Source organism: Ascidiella aspersa, chromosome 4 (genome assembly GCF_963924565.1).
Source record: "Ascidiella aspersa chromosome 4, kaAscAspe10.2, whole genome shotgun sequence".
In the NCBI taxonomy this organism is placed as follows: Eukaryota; Metazoa; Chordata; class Ascidiacea; order Phlebobranchia; family Ascidiidae; genus Ascidiella; species Ascidiella aspersa.
The window spans coordinates 26,226,105-26,248,422 of record NC_139450.1 but is presented as its reverse complement, the minus strand read 5'-3'; the positions used below and the strand labels follow the sequence as shown (position 1 = coordinate 26,248,422).

Genomic DNA, 22,318 nt, shown 5'->3' with positions numbered 1-22,318 from the left:
ATTAATATATTTGTTGCGAGCGCGATGGTTTTGCTGTTTGCGGCTATGAAGAGCGTTATAAGTGACGATCTAAAATCCTACGTTTCAAAGTAAATAATCACACACCTTTGCTTTATTAATGGGCCGTTTTACATGTGAGGTTCGGTTGCAATTTTTCTGGCGCAATGTTTGCAATAACAATCAAGAAGGTACAGGGCTGGTAGGCCTATTTGTTGGAAAACCTTTTTTAAACCAGCAATTCAGCATGTTTCATGGCTACAGTAATTTTTTGGAAATAAATACAACGTCTCGCTTTAAAGTCTTTTCAAAAGTATAAGCAACTAACCCGAAATGCGAAAAAAGAGGACATTTGGGCATTTTTGAGTGTCCTCGGAGGACCATTTACTTTTCTTGAGAAAAGAGGACAAATCCTCCTAAAAGAGGACATATGGTAGGCCTACCTAAAGCAGAAAAATCTATAAACCATAGTATTAGGACGACATATCAAAGCCAAATAGGCTATACGCAGTAATTATCCAGTGCAGTATAAAATCGAAATCGTCTGAATAAGACCGAAATCTGTCGGCATACAGCCTAAAATAAATGGCCACAATAACGTCTGAAAGGGAGAGGGTTAGGGCGCCGCTGTTTTGGCACTGTTTGGAGTAATTGGTGGGTAATGCTTGGGGTCAAATATGGTATAGGGGTGAAATTATTAAGGGATTTAGTGAGCGCCGAAACGACACCAAAGAAAACATCCGATGCCAGACCGGTGATCCCCGATCGTCCCACACCCTCTCCCTACAGATCGACGTTATTCTGCCCATTTAGGCCGCATTCCGGTGACTTTAAATCATATTCCGGCAGGTTTATGTGTTTTTGAGAAGATATTTTCTGTCGCTGATATTGCTGCATACTTGGCTTTGTTATGTCGTTGGTCTTAATACTATGGCACTGTAGATTATTGTGCTTTGGACATTGTTGCTTTGTATGTCCTATTGTTTTGGCTTTGAGATTGATTAACAAGCTACATTACAGATCCGTGCGTAGTGTAGGCTACCTATGTTTTTGATTGTTTATAAACTATTTTTTTATGTATTTACAGTGAAATTACGGGACGACGATAAATAAAGGAAAAATGCTTATTCTGGTGTGCAACCAGCATCTCAATATCATTAAATGTAGTGGAATTATTAGCGGATCGTTAATTCGCTTAACGATGTTATTTTAGCTGTTTTCCTGCTGTGAATCACGTTCATATTCGCCACGCGGATTAAGTGTTTAGACGGAATTAACAAAAATTAATCCTATTGTGTGTTGCCGGCCGAAGTCATGTCTGAACCCCCTTGTAATCACGGAGAGAGAACATTAAAAGTTTTTACTGGCATGTTCGAAATGATCTGACGATTATGTTTTGTAGTTTTTTGCCTAATTGTTTTTTCGGATCACCATTGAAGAATAATTTCACCAAACACAAAATGCTAATAATACATATAATCTTCCTTTTCACTTTGGTGTACATTGTAGTGTAGTGTATTGCTGTATATTTATATTCCTGACACTTCCGGGAACGTCGCGGCACAACGGTTGCGAAGCACTGTGCTGCACCGAACAGTCCAATTTTTTAGATATCACTTTATAAGATATGTGGGTATTTCATTTTAACGACGGCCAAACATGAGAGATATAGTTAAAAAAATAAAAACAAAAAAACGTCACATTGAGTTTACAACGCGTTGTGAGGGCGAATACGAAATGGCGACATACACTTACAGCAAAAAGCTATGAACGTAAGAAGTCGACATATAACTTCCTCCGATAATGCACGATTCAACATCACGTTTCTCAGCTGCAATAGACAATGTGTGGTATTAGTGAACAAAAAAAATATTGCCCTTATATTGCGACGTAAAAAGCTGTTCAATACATCAGGTTGAAGCCTTGTAAAAGCATTCACTTTAACCGCAGGCGAAAAAAAAAAATTAGGAATTTTGATTTATTTCCATGTTTTTAGAGTTTTTGTCGAAGTGCGAGAAATGAACCAAGAACCAAAATCAGAAGGAGAACTTATGATAGAAAGTTTCGGGTGAGTAAATAAACTGGTTCTAAATCCTTTACGTTTTCGGCGTTTTAAAAAAATAAAATCGTTGTCCTTTTTTCCCAATAGGCAAATCACCTTTCTTACACAGAAAATTAATAGGTAAATAGCATATTGTTACCAGTTTCCGAATATAGAGTTTATACTTACGATGCGCATTTTTACCTGTATGCCGGTCTGTTACAGCATTAAATTATTTTTTTAAATTACAAAACCTCCACGGAACACAGGTGTGCACATGACAGAGTAAAACAAGTAACCAAACCAGTAGTTTACGCTGCAAAACACTCTTGAAGGTACAGTAAAAAAGCTGGTATAAAGCAATCCGCCATGACGCTATGAACAAATATCACCAATCAAAATCAGCGTTTTTGCGAGTTCATAGAATTGCTAAGAATAAAAAAAAATTTTAGACATTGTAAATGTGCATAAACAAACAAGTTGTATATCATATAATACGCCTCTATATATAAATATATGTATTTATATTATGTATATGTGGAATGGTTAAGTACATTAGCGTTACGTTCACGATGCACAGAAATGAGATAACAGGCAACATACACAATGTTTGAAAAATGGCAAAACAAACACTGACACAAGGAGTTGTATAATATAGTAATGGTTTTCGCTATGTCCACCTTTTATGTTTAGGCGTTTAGTTGTGTAAATATAAACGACGCAATGCTAACACGCAATACTTTTTTTAACAAGATAATCTCGCCAACACAACAGACACGGCTAATGCATACAGCACATTACTTATCCGCATTAGGTTAATACAGCTACAAACTACACGCTTGCAGAAGAATTGAAATACTGAGTAATTTGTTGAGAGTGTTTTAAACTTCTGAGTGTATTTATATATATCCAGTCCCAGCTATCGAGAATCAGCTAGAATGCTAAAAAAACAATGGAAATATGTTTTTCACAGTGACGTTTAATGTGGGTCTATGTATTTTTATGCTCTTTTTGCCATCTCAATCTATATGTACCTAAAGTGGAAGGATCTTCTTGCTTTGCTTATTTTGCTGTTAAGTTAAAATTCGTAGTCCATAACACCCGAAGCAAAATCGAATGTATAGCATACTAATTACTGACATCGACCATTACTTAATGTAGCTTTAACGACAGAATGCATATTACACTCCCAAAAAATTAAAACGCAATTTGCTCATAATACGAAGGTATAAAGTGAAGTGGACGAACTTTGGATAGATTTTTAAGGTCTACATACAACAGGGGCTATTATATTTTTACAGAGCGCACACCTAAAAAAATGTTTGTTGAGTGTGAACTAACGTCGGCATGAAATTTTAGAGACGACGTCATAAGACCAGCAGACTTAGAAACACTGTTTTACATCGAACAGATGTGAAATGGTGCCTTAACATCATTTATAGAAAAGAGGATTCAAAAGAATTTTTTATTACACTGTTCTTTTTTGTTGCCTTCCAGTTTTCAAATATGCACCAAGATTTCAATGAGGCCTTCATGGATGCCCCCAAACTAGTCCACGTACCGCCAAGGGGTCCACGGACCCCAGTTTAAGAACCCCTGACAGTGGACTGGGAACCAACGTGAACGAAGGCTAACGTCTAATACATATTTTTGATACACAATAACATAAACGCTTTGCTTAAAACTGAAGGCAGTGATAAGTTCGATTGAGATTTCGAATTTAGTGAGAATACGTTCGTTATTTACTACTGACGCAGAAGATCAGAAATTTAGCGGATTTCTCCAAATGAAATTGACAAGTAAACAACAAAAGAATCGCATTTGACTCTGTTTTTTAAAGGGTGTGTACAAATAAATAAACATCGATATTTAACAGCAGAATAGTCCAGCGAAACTAGAGTATTTCAAGTCAGACACTATTTAAAAAAAAGATATTTTTTAGCATCTATAAATAGTGTCTGATCTGAATTGCAAGCTTTTGGACTAATCTGCTGTTACAGATCAGGAATTGAGGTCGACATTTATCTGGCAAGGGTCAAGGTAATTTCCAATATCTCATACTCAGTGCAACAAAGAAACGCATGTTAAAGTTGTGCGAACACAATACCCAAAAAACGAAGCGCATTGATTGAAAAAAACTACTTAAGTTTAATTAAATAAATCATTGATTGAAAAACTAGTGTTGACACATTTTCATCCGTTGTTCCGCAAAAAGATATTAATTTGACTAATGTTCCATGAGTCAAAAATCACTAGTTTAACACAATGGACGTAAAAAGCTTTATGAAAGTAGTTATCTACAGTTTGGAGTAATATTAGAAAGTTTCAGCTGGTGTTTCTCGAAATGTGTTTGAAAAGCTTTAAAAACACTGGCAGTTATATGTTTTAAACCCTAAACAACGCAGTAGCCGATTGTGCAAGAAAAGCTAATTGTAAACTTTAATAGTGACGCAAACATTAAACTACGAACCGCTTGTTCGCATTGCTTTTCCAGCACATTAATTTGTTATGGTTGTTGGTAAAACGTTCAGTATTTTGGTACATCAGAAGCCATCACAGACCAGCCCATTCTGTCGATCAATGATGGAAGCAAGGCAGGCTAGAAAAACTATAGCCTGTAGTGAGGTTCGAACTCACCACCTCCGTCGCTCTACAAACTGATCTGCACAGGCTCAGAGGGTAGCACGTCGAGACAAACAAATATGACGGCAATACACTGTAATCTTGAAACTTTGCTACATCATTTTTAAAAAGTCAAACAAAACTTCCATCATAGAAACGAGAATATGCGTATAGCTCTATTAGGAGCAAGTTTTTTTGATTTGATTACTTTTGGGTTTTCGATAAACATATGTAAACTGAATAGGTGGTACACAGCGGCAGAAAAACGCCAAGATGGCGTCACAACAACTTCGACATAAGACCGCACGATAGGGGCCGATACCCGATACCAAGTGTAGTGCAGGAACTTGTCCGATAATAGGGTAGTATCGGTGACAATCCAACACTAAATTGATATAGAATTTTCAGCTATGATTTGTCGTAAAATTTAACCTAAAAGGTAAATTTATCACAACCGAAGGTAACCAATTTCCTAAAGCTAAAACATATTCGTTGCATATTTATCTGAAAACAAAACCTTTTTAACATTTCAACTTTATATATTTTTTTCTGGTTTGGGATGGCAAAGATGTAATTTTGTATCGGATCATGATACTTTTTGTCAAAAGAATAAAGGGTATCGGTATACGAATAAACGTCGTGTATCTGACACCCCTTTGTAAGAGTCCTATATATTTTTAAAAAATAAATCGCCGAATCAGTGTATAGATACCCACTATAGCTTGGCTATAGTGCGAAAAGGCCAAAGCCTGGCTATGAGTGCTAGAGTAGGAAAGCGCCTAAGCCTGCTGACTTGAGTGCAAAAACGCCAAAAAAAATTTAGTGGGAATACGCCTAAGCCTGGTTTGAGTGCGAAAATCCCTCTAAGCCTGGCTTGAGTGCGTGTTTACAATCGAGAGCGCTACGCCGCTGCGGCTTTCCTTTTCCGCCGTTACTACAACATCGACGGGCCGCGGAAGTTGGGATCCGTTCCCCGGCCCCGCCAGGTCCCCGCTTCCGCCCTGGTGGGCCACGCCGGACTGGTGGACGCCCTTAAGGTCGCCTGGCGTCGGCGTCCCATTGGGCCCCGGGGATTGTCCCCGGCCCACGGGGTTTTCCCCAAAGCTGACCTGGTCGTCGTTGAGGATGAACTCGTCGTCGCTAGCGTTTTCCAGGTTTTCCTGTAAATGATGGGATCAGGAAAGTTCAGTAAATTTTTTTTATGTTTTTTTATATTTATTATTTTTCTTAATGTTTTTCTTTAGTAAGTGTTGATGATACTATTGTTTACAAGTGGCAAAAATGAGTGAAAGGTGCTGATGTTGGCATTTGGGTGTTTCTCAATTGTAAGTTCGTATTTTTCTTCACGGTGAAATAAGCAAAAGTAATTTTATGAATAAAAAGTTGCTGAGAAAACGTATCAAGTATTTCAGAAACGCTGTGATTTTTGTAAAGTTTGTTATGAGTTTTAATTTTTTCAGGTAAGCGGGATGGTCAAGCGGCGTTAAGGTGTTTCTAGATAATGCATTAATAATAAAAATAAATTCTTTAAAGCAAACTTATAATATGACAATAGCATGTTCCTAGAAGCATCCGAAAACAAACATTTGCCGGTGTGGCGTGGCGTGGCGTTTGATTCTGTATATCGTTGGCAAACAGGTGGGACAAAACAAGCAGTTAACAAATTTGGAGGTCAGTTGCTTCTCCATATACCGTCAAAACAGTTAATGGTGCCGCACATTGCAGAATATCGTTACACATTAGGCATCGATTGAAATCTCTACACAAAAAATACTATTTTCTCGTCAGCATTGTAAATCCAAAAATCATTTTTTTTTTTTTTTATCTTTTTGCACTTTTACGCAAAACATATTATGTTTAAACATGCGAAAGCAAACCAAAAAGTCGCGAGCGTTCGAGCTATAAAGGAAATCGCGTTAAATTTAAACGTGACGGTATATAGTGTGTTTGTTCTTAAGGCGAGTAAAATTTATTCCGTCGTGAAATTGCGCGGCAGCACCTTTCAGTGAAACACACAAAAAGTAGACTGAAGCAATGCGAAATACTTACGGCGTAGGCGTGTGGACTGGTGAGGCATTTTGCTAGTGGGAGACAACAGCCAGGAAGGGTACTGGTTAGTGGGGGTCCAGCATGGGTTAAGATCGGCTTCAGGTAGCTAAATCGCTCGGTTCAGGAAGGCAACGCTATGTAAAATTATATTATACATTCCGTACGTTTGGGTTGGTTACACGATGATTCTATATAAATACCTGAAATTAAATAATGTTACCCGGAACTAAAGTAGTTCAAATCGATGTATAATCACTAACGGGTGCAAGCGTAAAACAGAGATCCTGGTAAATTGCCTATAGGTGCTCCCTGAGGATATTTACACGGCTAACCATTTCGGAATAATGCATGGAAATTGTGCAAAACTCGGGAATTTAAATGTAATAGTATTATCACCAAAGCCCAAACGTTAACTCCAACCCTAACCTAAATTAATGCATAATCACGTATGGGTTCAAACGTAAAAGACATCGGGGCAAAATAGCCACTTCTTTGAATAGTTCGGCTGACTAAAATTTTATTTGAACGTTATATTGGGTTTAAAGTTAATAATGCTGAAAAAATGATAAGCACAATATTTTACTTTAGGAAAACAGTCAATCCTCACCCAGTATTATATGTTATGTAACAATTTTTTATAGATCATTCGACAATCTTCAGTAATAACTTATAAACTGGCATCCTTCAGTTGTATCGACCGTGCACTTTTTCTCAACTTTCGTTTGGTTACAATATCGTGGATTTTTTCAAAACACAAGTTAAACGACGACGCTTCGGCTAAGCACTGCAATCAAACAAAAGGATACTATTGGTCGAATTTATACCAGAACTTGAATATCCGAGCACTGTCGGCGTACTTTTGTGCAGCTGGAGTCGGTGGTGTTTCACTCACAGTCTAATCAAATGCAAAAAGTACACGTTATTTGTATGGGCTTGATGCATTTATATACTGGACCGTTCCAGGGAAATTATACCTTAACTACAGGCAGGAAATTTTGCTCGAGTAAATTTGAATTAGCATTAGTAAAAATTGAATGACGATCAATCAAAATAAATGAAGAAATGATAATAGGTTTTGATTTATCCTTTAATTGTTATCAGTTAGTTTGCTAGTTAATAAAATAACAAGATTATTATTTTTGTTGTTTGTATTAGGGCTTATGCCTGTTCCTGCCAGTTGTATATTTTATCAATAACGTAATCTTGATCCAAAAAAACACACAAAGGTTAAAAAATATCTTAAAAAAAGCGAAAAACAGCATCAGCAGTTCTGCTTGAAGACTGTAGGCACAAAGAAATATAAAAAAATATTTTTCTTGCGTTTGCAGTTTTTAGGCACAACTAATCATGCCGTTTTTGCGTTTTTGGTGTAACTATAGTATTCTGTGTTTGAAATAAGGTTGTTTTAGATATTTCTTAACCTTTCTGTTTATTTGGAATTTAGTGTGTTATTATTGCAAGTTGACACACGCTACAAGCACTACTGAAATAAATCTTAAGTTAAGTACAAACGAAAAAAAAAAAAAACTACAATACTACAAACTCTGTTTTGGAAACTATGCTTGTTGGTTTCCAAAGAATGGTGTTAACATAAGAACAGATTTCAAACTTAGACAAGTTGGAAATCATTTAAAAGCATTAAAAGCCAATTGCAAAATTATGCTGGGGCGAAAGGCAACCTATCACAGAAGTCGTACATTGCCGTTAGTGCCATGCATTAGGTTGATTAAAAGCACGTGGCCACACGTTTTTAATTTCTCTTTTGATGAATGAAAAACAGTTTTAACATGAAATATGAGGTAATTTGGATTATTTAGCTTTGAAATAAGTTGCAATTAATGTTGAAAGTTTTCACAACAAGCGAAAAACAATCTAAACAGCAACAATTTGTCTAAACAACCAGGAATTACAGAAACCCGCAAAACTAGTAAAATAATAAAACAAGTTTTTTTGTTGTTCAAGAAACCAATTAATGACATTTAAAATGTTGGTGACCGATGTAAACTTCTACAAGTAAGTCATGCTAATTATTTGCATGCCAGAATAACTTACATGACTACTTGAACCAAGCAGATGATATTCCTTAAAAAGGTTACTTTTATGCTTTGTGTTGAAGCTTAAAATAAATTACTATACCATAGAAAAGAAACAAACCAAAATAGATTGCAAGAAATTGCTCTGTAACAGTGCTTCATTAAAATTATTGTGCAGCCGAAGAAAATAGGTCTATTAATTTAATTATAAAGAGGTTAAATTCAAGTTAACTTTGAAACAATTTCTTTTGATTTTTAAATCCATTAACCTTACCGATGGTATTAGTCACATAACTGTTTTGTCGGACAACATCTGTATTTTGTACTTTTTGAGGTTCTATTAAAAGAAGCAATACAAAATGTGGCATCCTTTTTCCTTATGAATAAGCTTGGCAAGAAGGCTAAATAATAAAATGCACGTCTTTCGATTCAAATAGCCAATAGAAAAGTTATCTTAAATTAAAGTTTTTTTAGTAGAACAAATGTTTTTGCGCAATGCTAGCGAAATGCCATTCTGTTAAAACTGATCAAAACAGAATTAAACGTTCGCGCTAAGAATAGCCCAAAAAAACATTTTGGGTTGAAATATCCAGTACAAACTAATGTATTTACTTTAACAAGAAATATGCAAAATTCTCAATAATTTTCCAACATAACTTTATCAAAAAAAAACTTTTCTATTTAATCTACTTAATATAGTCTAAAACAGTGGTTCTCAAACTTTTTTTCAAAAATTACGCAACGGTCCCCAAGCAATTTTTTTTAATTGCTCACGGTCCCTTAAAAATATACACAAATTAACACAAAATAACACGTTGTTTTTAATGGTATCAATGGGGCGGGTACACTTGCTTCTTTGCTATCAGCTCGGTTATGTTAACCTCTAACAAATCACTTAAATTGAGTGAAGCAATAACGAACAGTTTTAAAACCGTGACCGTATGGATCACAGTGGCAGCGCAGCAAGCTGTAAAAACGTAAGTATCATTAGCACAACGCAACACTATGACGTCGCAATGGATAATTTAACATGAAGCGTGTAATGACGTCAATGGACAACTAATAATCAACTTGGTTTGGAAAAGTAAGTTGCCTGAAAAATTTGTTAAACAAAATAAATTCTTCTTCAGGAGCGTCGTGTTGAATTTTTTAGGTGCTTCGCGGTCCCAGAAAATTGTCTTGCGGATCCCAAAAGGACCGTGGAACCCAGTTTGAGTACCACTGGTCAAGAACGGACACAAAACATAATAAAGGATTTGCTGTGTGATATATAGGGAAAAATTAATAAAATTTATATTTGTTGCTTAAATACTAAAGTGTTTTGATTTTTATGGCAGAACATAACGAGTTTTTTTCAAAATAAAAGAACCTTCTGAATCTGAATGGCGATATACATACGAGTTTGGTTGCCTGTTAATTGATAAAGATCTAACTAAGTACAAAACTTGAAAACCAAATCAGTTTGTTTAGATGTTTCGCTAGATATGCCTTTGGGAGTGAAAATATTACAAAACATTTATTTTCATTAAAACTAGAAAAAAACAAGAAAATGTAGATCTAAAGATTACCCTGCACGAAAAATTATGCAGGGCATTCTCATATTATATTGATTTTGTTTTTCTCGAAAATTAATTAATCCAATACTTTCTAAGACAATGAAAAGGTGTTAACGAATAATTGCAGCATTTTCTTAAAAGATGTTTTACTAATTGAAGTAAATTTCTGATTTTATAGCTTTCACAGGTTTTAAACTCACAGTTGAGGGAGAAGTAATATTTGCGGTGCCGACTGGTGCATCTGGGTCAACATCAACTCTAAAAAGAAAAACAAATGTTGATAGGCTTTTATGGAAGACTAATTTTTACATAAGTCTATGTGCAAAGAGAGTGAATAGATTGAAAAATGGCTAATTAATGTAATTTAAAAATTAACTCATAAACAGTATCATTTATATAATTTTACAGAAACATATGTTTTGCTGAATTGTAACACTGGCTTATATTTCTTTTTTTAATGTCTTATAAATTATTTTTAATTTATAAACCAGAAACACAACAAGCAACATAAAATACTTCAAGATGCTGTGAAGTTAAAAAAAATACTTTTTTAACTACATAGCATCGTATTCAAAACTTAAAAAATAAACAATATAAGATGGAAAATAAACTAACTTGTTACTGATTCTTTGCAAGGTTAAGTAAATATTTATATACAGGATTAACATTTTTTTAGCAAGGGTGCATTTATAAAAGCAAAATAATAGGGAGGTAATGCCTATCCCATGGTTTACTTTGTAATTACCAAACCATCAACGAACAAAGTACTACAAATACAATAATAAACTCACTTGATCTTTAGCCAGGTGAGCATTTGTGTTGTACCGCCACCAAGAACCCAGACCGTAACAAAAACGATCAGGAGAGTTGTGGAAAAGATCATTTGCTGACCCTCTGTGCAAGTCTCTCGGATTGCCAGGGTGAACGCAATCGCACCACGTAGGCCTGGAAAAAAATTGTAAAAAAAAGGAGCTTTTACTTTTTTAGTTGCATGGCAACTGCCAATCTAAATTAAAGGTGAAACAATTACTTAAGCTGACACAAAGTTATCAGCATACAGCTTCTAGTGACAGAGCAGCTAAAAATAAATGTGGAACACAATAAACTCAAAATATTGGGTACCTTATGCAAACACATTAAATTGTTAATAATAGTGCAACTAAGTAACCATTCATGAATAAAAAATGTACATTTTACCAGGGTAAAGGCTGTTGGTTTATTCACTTTCTGTGCTAATGCTCCATTAAGGCGATAATGCTCCATTGAAAAATTGTGGAGAAATTAGAGCATGTTTATTGCATTGGGTAAACTGAGGGTCACCAAACTTTTTGGGCTGGATAACTGCTATAATTGACGATTGCAGGCAAGATATAAAATTTTGTATTGAATTTATTAACTTGATTATCATTAAGCAAAAAATATATAAATATTTATGCAACTATAAATAAAGCAATTCACGGCCGTTCAGTTTAAAAAAGAATCAAAATTTAGGTTGGATTTTTGCCTGACAACATTTTAACTGAATATTATCATCATTGAGGAAAAAATGCCACATGCCAGTGGATTTTACTCTGCTGGCCAAATCTGGCCCGCAGGTGTTAGTTTGGTGACCTCTGAAGAAAATACTAAAAGAAGTATATCAATAGGTTTATTAGGCTTTAACAAATGTGGACAAATTCCTAATCTGAGTAAAAAGGTTAGCATATATTAAAGGTTAAAATTCAAGATTGAAGCATTTAGTCCATTCACTATCATAAAAATATACCTGCAAACATCATCATGTGCTGAATGTTATATGGAATCTTATTTTTTCTTCCCAAATTTAGAAGAAAGGAAAGCGGGTAGACGTTGCAAGCTCTTGACACAAACAGGGCAATCTGATGGCTCAATGTTAAGGATAAATGTATTTCATTTTATAAATGGCTTTTTACACAAACGGATTTAATATTTGAAAAAAAAAATCACCTTCAAAGCCAATATCTGGCCTGCGATCTTTAATCTTAACTGTTATACACTCTTTATGAAACAAGTTGGTTATCCCGGGATTACAGCAATTTAAAGATTAATGATACTTTACAGCAGGCAACCCCGACAGGACTGTTTGCTTTTATGAGGCAAAGTTGGCAATATTAATCAAGTGCTATGTATGCTATGTCGAAAAGCACAACAAAAAGGATACAAATGCCCCAACAATGAAGATTGCATTGAAGTGATGATGATCAAAGGTGAACATTGCAACTCCCATGTAGCTAAAGATGAAGTTTTCGGCGAGAAAGTTGAGCAGCTCGAAGAGTTGCTTGGTTCTCGCCTTTGATTCAGTTGACATGTTGTTGTAGGTGTAATGCGCCTAACCAATTACAGATAAAAATGCAGAGCGTAACATTAAATTGTTTTAAGGGGTTTATTCTTACTGTGGTGTGGACCATGGCAGCGTTTCCAAATCAGAGGGCTGCAGTCCAATTAGGAACTGTGAGGCAGTTTTAGAGGGAAAATACAAAGTTTTAGGACTATAACAAAAAATAGGTTTAAACAGAAAATCACTTTTTTTAATTATTTTTTTAAAAATAAAACAATTTTGTTTTTAAGTTTAGGAACCAATAAACTAGTGCAGTGCCCTGGAACTGTGCAACTGGATAACTTTTTTTTGCACTTTTTAAGTGTACACTGTACAGTCAAAATGAAATAGAATATAAAAATCTACCTGTAGAACACCACAGAAGAGCACTGCGACTATTCCTGTGAAGCTAACGGCCTCAGCAAGCAGAAAGCATGCCCACGACATAAGGAAAAAGACAGATGTTTCTAGAATGGGATGCTGTCCGATCTTTGTAAACTTGAACATGATGGCGTTTATAATCGCCGTGGCACCGCCGATCACAAATGAACCGATGAAAACACCAATGAATGAGCCAAGGGCTTCGAAAAAGGCGGCAGAATCAAAGTTCGAACTAGTGGCAAGTTGGTATTTCTTTATAGAGCTGTAATGAAATGCAATTGCATATTAGTAATAGATTAGCCAATAATAATTGAAGTATTTAAAAGCATATGCTGTTTAACTACTATAAAACCCAACTACTTTTTCAAGAAGGGAATTTCTGTAAAAACAGATAACTTTTATACAATTGTTTACCTGAACAAACACATTATATAATGTAAACATTAATTTTCCACAGAAATTACATAAGAAAAATGAGAAATTATACTAGTGCTAAATAAAAATGGGACACTACGATCAAAACAACAGATGTTTCTGATTGCATTTTTTTGCTCTTATAAGTGATTTGCTTGTCGAATAACAAAACAGCAGTTAAATGGTTTGTGCAAAAGACACTCAAGAAGGAATTATGATTTCAAACAAACTGTTCAAGGAAACCAATTTCAAGGATTTGTAGCAGCAGACCATATGCAGGAATTCTACACAATTCCATCAAAAAATGCAAAGGCATTCAAAGACCTTTCAAAGCCTAAAATTGCATTGCTCAGCGTTTTTAAGATATAATTCAGAAACAAACAGTAAAAATGCCAATTGTTTTTTTAACGGCACTTTCTAAATCTATAGCTTAAGCTAGACATAAAATATATTCAAAGACTATTTGGAAAAAGACAGGTTTTCATAAAACTTGTCAATGCACAAATCAATTCAATTACATTCTAATACTTCTAAACATAAGACTTTTGTAAGAATTTTGTATAACTAAAGAACTTACGAGACTAAGATAATAGCAACTGCGTCGTTAAGGACACTTTCACCAAATAGTAAAGCGTCCAAGTTGACATCAACTTTTAACTCTTTGAAAACAGCAAGTACAGTGACAGGGTCAGTGGCTGACACGATGGCACCAAAGAGCAGACAGTCAACGAAGCCAAACTGGAAGGCAACATCTGTGTTGTACAGCATCATTGCGGAGACAAAACCATAACAAATTCCACTGTAAATACAAATAAAAACAACTTTCTTACAAGACCAAAAGTATTAAATATTTTTCAAATAAATTATAAAAAAGAAAGTTAGAATTGTACACTCTCCAGAAGTCTTTTACAAAACACTAACAGCTTAAAAAAATGGGGGTATCGAGTTACAACAAGGGGGGTATCTATTAACACAAGTAATTACCAGGAAGATAGAATGGAATTTTTTTTACACCGATATTAACACGCTTACACAGGTGAGGAATCTCGTAATACTACAACACAGTGGTGTTATAAAAAAATAAAGACTGTATATATACTAAGCACATAAATTTTATTGACATGTGATATTAGTTTGGTGAGGTTTCTGTTGTCCTACCACTGAGGTACTATTTTTTTCTGGTTAAAAATATATGTCAGGAATTTTTTTTTTTTTTTTTATAACTATTTATTCTAACAATAAATTTGTCACCATAGTATTGCAACAAATTATTATCAGACCAACATTATTTTGATTCAGAAAAACAATATTTGCCAGACTCTTATGGTTGCATCATGTTGATATAAATTTCCATTCAGTATTCAGTCACGATATCATTTACTAGTCAAGTCAATCTTAAAATTAGCAAAAATAATGTCAAATTTTTAAGATGGAAATAATTTACATAGCAGTTTCTCAGAAATAAACTCTTGTTTCAAATTTTTACAATGCAATTATGTAAGTTTATAAAAAGATATACATAATTATGATAAACTTTCTCAATTACATCACAAGACCTACCCTATCACAAGAGCAGATAATAGTGTGCCAGCAAATGCAAACGTCAAAATAGATCCAATGTTTCGAAAGAAATGACGCTGAAATAAACACAACACAATCATAAAGTTAAAAGCAAATATTTAAGGCCATGACAAAGGTATTGGGTCATTGTAAAGAAGAATCACAGATACGCTTAGCACAGTATATGAGTACAGCTTGACTCCTTGTACTTGTTGACCGACAAGCAGCTAGACATAGACAGATATATCGGTTTATCAATAATTTCAACGGATATTTCGCTTATGACCAATATGTCGGTATCAGCAATTTTGGGCGAATATTTTTGCCAATACAAAAATAATATACAGTTTGCTTAAAAACAAACAAATTTTGTTTACCATACCTTTTTCATTGCTGACCAACTTAACATAATTTAACATATATAGTTTAGTTTAGTTTAGATTGGGGTTGGGCATTTGACCAGTCAAATAAAATCTGGTCAAATACTCGTCAAATAGGTCAAATATTGGTCAAATACCATATACACATTTAAAATGCAATTGAACTTGAAAGTAAACCTTGATTTTAACTTTAAATAAATATATGACGTTTTCACTCAAGTACAATAGTTTGTAAAACAAAAACAATTATTTTTTGACTATCAATAAGAATTTTTGCAAAACCATGCCCTTCTTGCAAGCAATACTATAGCAGTATTGTAGTAATTTTTACCATTGCTACAACCACCAAGTTAAGCCAACAAGTTTATTAACGTAATTTGACAACAAGTAAATGCATGAGTAAAAAAATATTTTTACGCTATTACAAACACGTTTTTTACTACCACAGAACATGTGTTTGCATCAGGTAAACCCTACAATTTTATTTTTCAGTTGTTTAAAAAAGTTACAATCAAGATTATTAAAAACTCAAATCACTAAACAACCCTAAAAAAATTTACAACATTTGAATTCAATATGAGTATTTAAACGGTTAAATAAAGTGAGGTCAATTGACCGTATTTGACCGGTCAATTGACGGGCTTGTCAAACCTAGTTTAGATGTTCAGCATCATACAAAGTTAATATAAAAAAAATTGTATCATTAAATAGGTAGATAACTTTAATCTTATGTGGCCAATATGGTTAGCTGTTTGTATTAGAAACTTAGAATGTATATATTGATCTAGGAAGTAAAAATACATATACATAATACATATATTTACTTTTTTTTCTTAGTAGAATAAAGTAAACTTATAGAGTCAAATTAAAGAGTTATATGTTTCTTTTCGTTGTCTACATTAACGACATATTACCACTATGTTCGGTATTGGGTGTTTTTAAACAATGTTTGTAAATATAACACACAAATCATGTTCATTTAAATTTTCAAGCAAATTTTTAAAAAAGCGAATAATTAAATATATGACCCACTTGTGCATTTTGTAAGGATTAATGTCGTGTTGTGGTTCGCCATCCCTGCTCTAAATAAATACAGTAGTGATACTGCTTATATTTTGGGACAGTTTTTAATATGAAAGATTTTAAATGTTTAATGTTAGTCGATCCTGTACATTAAAACAGGGTTCATCTATAAGTGTGTTAAACAAGTCATTTTGAAATTTGACCCAACTATCAGTAAAATGATTTGCAAACAACCCCAGTCAAGTCCCAGAAGACTTGATTTGTTGGAAAGACTCAAATTAAATAAAAAGATTTTGCTTGAAAGCCTGAAGTGAAGTCAATTAAAAATAGTGACTTAAGTGATTACAACGCTGGCAATCATATGATAATATTACAACAAATATACAAACAAATGTAGCATTTCACTGACCTTTTTCAAACTGTAGCCAGCATGAAATATAATGGGAGGAAGCAAGATGTTAAAGAAGAGTTCTGGATCAAACGTCACCTTGAAAATAAATATTGATTATTTAACAAAGTTTTATATATGTGTTAGCCAATGTCTGTCAATACCAGTAAACAAAAAGTAAAAATATTTCTAGGGCTTAGAATGCCATCTACCATTAACTATAGGTTTGGTGTAATTTTATAAAAAATTGACAGAAGTCTGATATATTTATTCTCTTTAAACTTGTTCAGTTAAAAAATATGTAGTGCATATAAAGTCACATATATACTATTCTTTATATATATATATAGTCACTTGAGGTAAAAAAAAATTTTGCTAAATTTGGGATAAAAAAAAACAATGTCATCACACCTAAAGTATGTATAATTTTTTTTTTAATTTCTTTTTCAGGTCAAAAATACATTCTTGGCCTAACCAATAAGCCCTCAACCGTTTTAATTTTTTTCTCTGAGTTAAGTTATGCTAGTTTAAACAACAGTTGTTAAATTTGTATCTTAAAAAGGTTCGTAAGACCATTAGATAGATTTGTGTAATTCCTATACAGCCAAGTTTATGGCAATGGCCTTTATTCTGTGTTGTGTCATAACATTGATCTATTAAACAAAAAATACCTTACTTTCCTAGCTGTTTTAGTTTTTTAGATATTTTGTTGTTTGTTTTTACCCCGATCGATTCTATGGGAACGGGGTAAAAAAACAGTGTTTTTTATTATCCTAATGTAATTTTTTTTTACCCCATAATTTTATTTTGTAATTTTTGGGTTTAAAAAGTAAACTAAATATGCCAAGCCAATATGTACCAATACCAAAGCTACATAATGAGGCTTATTTGTAGACTTGAGCTAAAAACACAAAGGTAGACAACTAACAGGCATGTACTTTGGGTAAAATAATTTTTTTTCAACAAAAGTGCATCGCAATCCAAATCAATACCACATGAAGGTATTATTATGCTCAAACAGGCAAAATAGATTAAATTGAAACTTCTAGGGTTATTCTCTTCAGTTTAATTGATCAAAATTTGCCTTAACAGTAGGAAAGTAATTAGCTTAAGATGTTAAACTTCTATAAATTTTATCTTTGTAGAAAAAGTAGAAAATTTATTTTTAGTAAACATATCAAGTGGCCCAGAACCTAAACAAGTGCAGATCACAGAGGTAGACTTGAGCAATTATTTTAGACTTGTCCCATAACATAGGGGAAAGATATGAATGTTTTTTGTAATGATGAGGATGAAATAAAGGCAACTTAGCAATTTTCTTCATAAAAAATAAGAAAAAGCTAGTAATTCCAAGTTGTCCTCATACTGGCCCACAAATCTAAAAACTCATGTTGTTGAGGTAATTTACTTCTTCTGGGACCTAGAAATACCACTGATGATCAGTGCTAATTGTGGAATGGCGCAGTTTTTATTTACCAGGGAGAAATTAGTTGCTAAAAATATTTTAAACAGGTGCAAATTCTGGGTACCATAATGTAATCATAAAAAATGTTTTTTTTTTACTCAAATTCTCTTTCCATTAAAAGTATTCATGAAATTTGTGTGTTGTTGTGGCATTGAAAGAGCATTTTTAGTCTATTTACTTTAAATAAAGTCAAACCTGCTTCTATAAATCATTATAAATGGTCCTAATGAACACTTGTTTTTTTTACCCCGCCATTGTTTTTTTTGCCCTTTTATCAGGGTAAAAAAAACAACAGATTTTGTAAAATATTTTTTTTATTTCATAATAAAATTAAAAATCCTTTATGTGGTTGGAAAGGTAGACCTATAAGCTCAATAAAAATGAAAAATTACACTTATTTTGCGAAAAACAAAAGTTAGGCAGACAAGTTAGCTAGAATTGTTTTTTTTACCCCGCTTGACTATATAAAGAATAGTTGCTCTTCCAATACTGGTTTATTATAAAAATTAAAATATAATATGTTTGACTAAGAAATTTACAGTTTGTAATCGGATGGCACAGGATATGAAAAATGCAATAGACAATGACTCAAACTCAATGGTTGCTAATGCATTGGCCTCCATCAAAACATGTTGTTAAAAAAAAAGTAAATAGTTGGACAAAATTTTAATTCCAACATTAAAGGAAAAATCTATCTGTCAGAATTGTTTCAGCTAAAAAAAAACAGTTCTGAGTCCCATGACAAATTTTAAATAAAAAACACATTTATCTACACACAAAAATTAGTTTACTATTTTTTCCTAGGTAAAAGAGGTAAAATGCCCTACTGATGCTGTTTAACCAACATCAGGAAATCCAGACAAAGCAAAATGAATTGTCAATGATTTCCTGTTCAACTTTACTTTCGGCTTCTATTGCCACCCAATATGAGTCTCTTCCACACATTTTATCAAATGCCATAATAAAAAATGCAAAGATCAGAAATATAAGTAATTAAAAAATTGCTCGTCTGGTATTTATATTTCACCATTTCCAAGTATGTTGGTTAACTTCTGCCTTACTACATTTCCAAAAGCCTTTCAGTTTCATAAGTACAAGATTAAATAGTTTAACATATTGTCACTAGTGGGATATGGATGTGGATTTTTACCTGAGTGAGTTCTGGATTCGAGAACTGCATATTGCAATGTGTGTTGCGCGCCTCTGTGCACGTAAAGTTGGTTGTGTTGAAGGTTACCAAAGGAATCGTTCCTTCTGGGACTGATTGGTTACACGCAATGCGAGTTGCAACCTTTGGAACATGGTGGGATGTGTACTTTATTATAGCTCCGATCACCAAGCCTTGTGTTCCAAAAAAAAGAAAAGTAAATTAAGACAAAACTGGTAGGATGGATATTTAATAACTCAGTGATTCTCTAGCTGCGAGTAAATACTCAAGAAAGGTGATTTAGCCGATGCTGCTATGAGGTGTTATCTTTAGATGTTTAAGAACATTACTCATTGTTTCAAATGTTTCTTTAAAATTCATTGGAATTCAAGGCATTCTGTTGGAACTTCAGGGGCAGTGAAACTTATCAGGTTGGAAACACTGCATGAATGTAAAAAAACATTGTATAAATTTAAATTATTCATGGTGCACATAGTTGTGTTCAATACCAAATATCGAATTCTAAGGATTTCAATTCTGAGATATTCAAATCCAAATCTGATTAAATTCCCATAGGCGGGCTTTCCAATAGACCATTTAATGGCATATTTCTATGATTTGTGCTTATTTTTAAAGCAGGCATACTGCCTTAGAAAATATTAAACTGTGTACATTGGGCAAATCATTTTTTTAAAGGAAATACACTTTGGGGTTTACTCTTATGTCAAGTTTATGAAAATATTGAAAGCGTATGCAGGTGGTATAATTGTCACTACAGTAGTAGCAATATTAGTAGCTTTGTATTGTTTGCAAAAAATGTATTGGACTGCTTAACCGTTTTCCATTATAATCATAAACAAGTGCAATGAAAGCACAACAGTGATTATGTTTATTAAAAACATAGTAAACAGTTCATTGTGTGGCATTAGCTCACATTATGGTAAAACAGTGAGCTATTGTTATTGTTATACTTCTGCATTGCAATTCCTGTGAAACAGCTTTAAATAGCCTTCGTTCCACCTTTTAAACTTTTGGAATTCTATTTTTGTCACAATATATATACTGTTGTGATTTTAATTACTTTAACATAACATAAGATATGATTATGTTGAATATTCTGGAGTTATTAACCTTTACACATTTTTTAAATTGTGTCTTAATGTTTTGCATGTATTCCAATTTATATATACACAAGACCAATTTCAGTAAAAAGCACATGCCTAAACACAGCTAATTTCCAGGAAATTTTAGCTTACCGTACACAATAGCAAGACCAGTTTCGTGTATGAACCTCACACGTTTGTGCTTAAATATCCATATGGTGAAAATGGTGAGAAGAAGTAGCGCGATAAACAGAAGCAGGTTTGCGCTGTCAGTGCGATGTTGTTCTTCTGCCGACTTCATGACTGCACTCGAGACAATACAAGCAGCAATAAATTTTTTTTAACAAAGATTCGACACCTTGAATTGTTAAAAAAAGTTGGGTGGCTGTGTGGCAGCGAGTGCTAAACCTGTATTGAACTGAAACAATAGATATCACACTAAAGGTAAAACAAACCACACAACCATTTTCAAGTGATGTAGTTCCAGGTTGGAATAAGGCCTGCGCTGAGGATAAATCCTTTCCCACCCAGCCATGGGCATAGCCGCACGTTTCATGTAAAATCAACGTATAAACAGCCACGTAAAACTCGCAAACCTTTTGCCACGCCATCGCTTTTCAGTATAATACTCCAATTTTAGCCGTGCAAATTTTACAAATAATATTATTACAGCTGCGCAAATTTTGGCAGAATCGTTATTACAGTCGCTTAATTTTAAGCTGCAAAATCACCTTCCCCGCACAAAATCAAGTTTCCAATCTGGATGTAGTTCACTGTTGGTTGTGCTTATAGAAGTATTTATCACGTTGTAGGATTCTACACAAGCGCCCCAAATCGAAACAATAGCAAAGAAACATTTATTAGTTTTTGATTGACTAAATAACCCAATTCCACTTCAAAGTATTTAATTAAATACCTTAAAACAGTGAAGCCCTTTTATCCAAAATACTAAAGTAAAGTCATTTAAGAATAGTAACTTCAGTATGCCTTTATTGACCTAGGCCTAGACCAAAGTAATTGTGTCGCACTCGCTAGTAACTAAACAATTATCCAAAATAAGTTATGGATACTGGATTCAATTAAATTAGGACAATATAATAAGAAAAACTAAAATTGTGCAGAACGAAAGCGACTCATCGACTGACACAATACAGTCGTTTGACGCTCTACCGATTCAACCATATAAAACAAAGTCACGTGACCGCTGCAAAACAAACTGCACGAGACATAACGTCATGTTAAGATATTGAGTGTTTGGCTTGATTCTGAGTCATGCCGTCATTGTTTATACCAGGTGATCTCTAACTTTTTCTCCATTTGCACCCGATTCGTCAAGAATTAATGCAGCTCTAGACAAAAGGTCTAAAATAATTAGGGGATCCTAAGAATGTAGGAGAAGGCGGGGCAAAACGGACCCCTTAAGGGATAAATGCTATATTACGAGTTTCACAAAATATTTTTTGATGAATAGGGTATCAACTGAAAGGTTTTACTGAAAGTTACCCCTAAGCTAAAAAAAACAAAATGAAAGAAGAATACCTTCTGAATAAATTAACTTTTGTTGTCGATTTTTAAACGGGGCAAAACGGACCCCTGGCGGGGCAAAAGGGCCCCACTTATAAAATATGATTTATGTGCCTTGTTGTGTAGAAATGCCGGATCAAGGATTTGTGTTCAAGTGACGAATAGAAATTTTCAGAGATATCGTCACAACTTACGTCACAACGTGACGTTATAATTTAAGTAATGGAATACATGGCGCCTTTATAGCTTGAAAATATTTTAATAAGGTAAGCCAAAACATACAAAAAACAAACAAAATAG

The 22,318-nt window shown here is 33.8% G+C and overlaps 1 protein-coding gene across 2 annotated transcripts; it reads right to left on the bottom strand.

Annotated features, from left to right (window-relative positions):
- Positions 1–5,385: 5,385 nt before the first annotated feature.
- LOC146157194 (sodium/hydrogen exchanger 6-like) lies at positions 5,386–20,907 on the bottom strand. 2 transcript variants are annotated; one of them, XM_083388452.1, is made up of 14 exons: positions 20,648–20,907; positions 19,395–19,585; positions 16,801–16,878; positions 14,989–15,065; positions 14,006–14,227; positions 13,000–13,276; positions 12,478–12,645; positions 12,064–12,175; positions 11,090–11,243; positions 10,499–10,556; positions 8,762–8,791; positions 7,516–7,604; positions 6,710–6,815; positions 5,386–5,820 (listed from the first exon to the last, which is right to left on the bottom strand). In XM_083388452.1, the coding sequence occupies exons 1-14, from the start codon at positions 20,793–20,795 to the stop codon at positions 5,524–5,526; spliced, it is 2,007 nt and encodes a 668-aa protein (XP_083244578.1). In that variant the 5' UTR covers positions 20,796–20,907; the 3' UTR covers positions 5,386–5,523. The 2 variants fall into 2 exon arrangements, with proteins under 2 accessions (XP_083244578.1, XP_083244579.1); XM_083388453.1 differs by lacking the exon at positions 8,762–8,791.
- Between the last annotated feature and the right edge of the window lie 1,411 nt (positions 20,908–22,318).

What these genes read in the sequence shown, in the direction of transcription:
- LOC146157194 (XM_083388452.1), bottom strand. Translation starts at nt 20,795, where the DNA reads ATGAAGTCGGCAGAAGAACAACATCGCACTGACAGCGCAAACCTGCTT. An exon ending in CTGGCTACAGTTTGAAAAAG is followed by an intron (nt 15,066 to 16,800) that starts GTCAGTGAAATG and finishes TGTTTATTTCAG; the next exon opens with CGTCATTTCTTTCGAAACAT. An exon ending in CCAGTCCACACGCCTACGCC is followed by an intron (nt 5,821 to 6,709) that starts GTAAGTATTTCG and finishes CATCATTTACAG; the next exon opens with GAAAACCTGGAAAACGCTAG.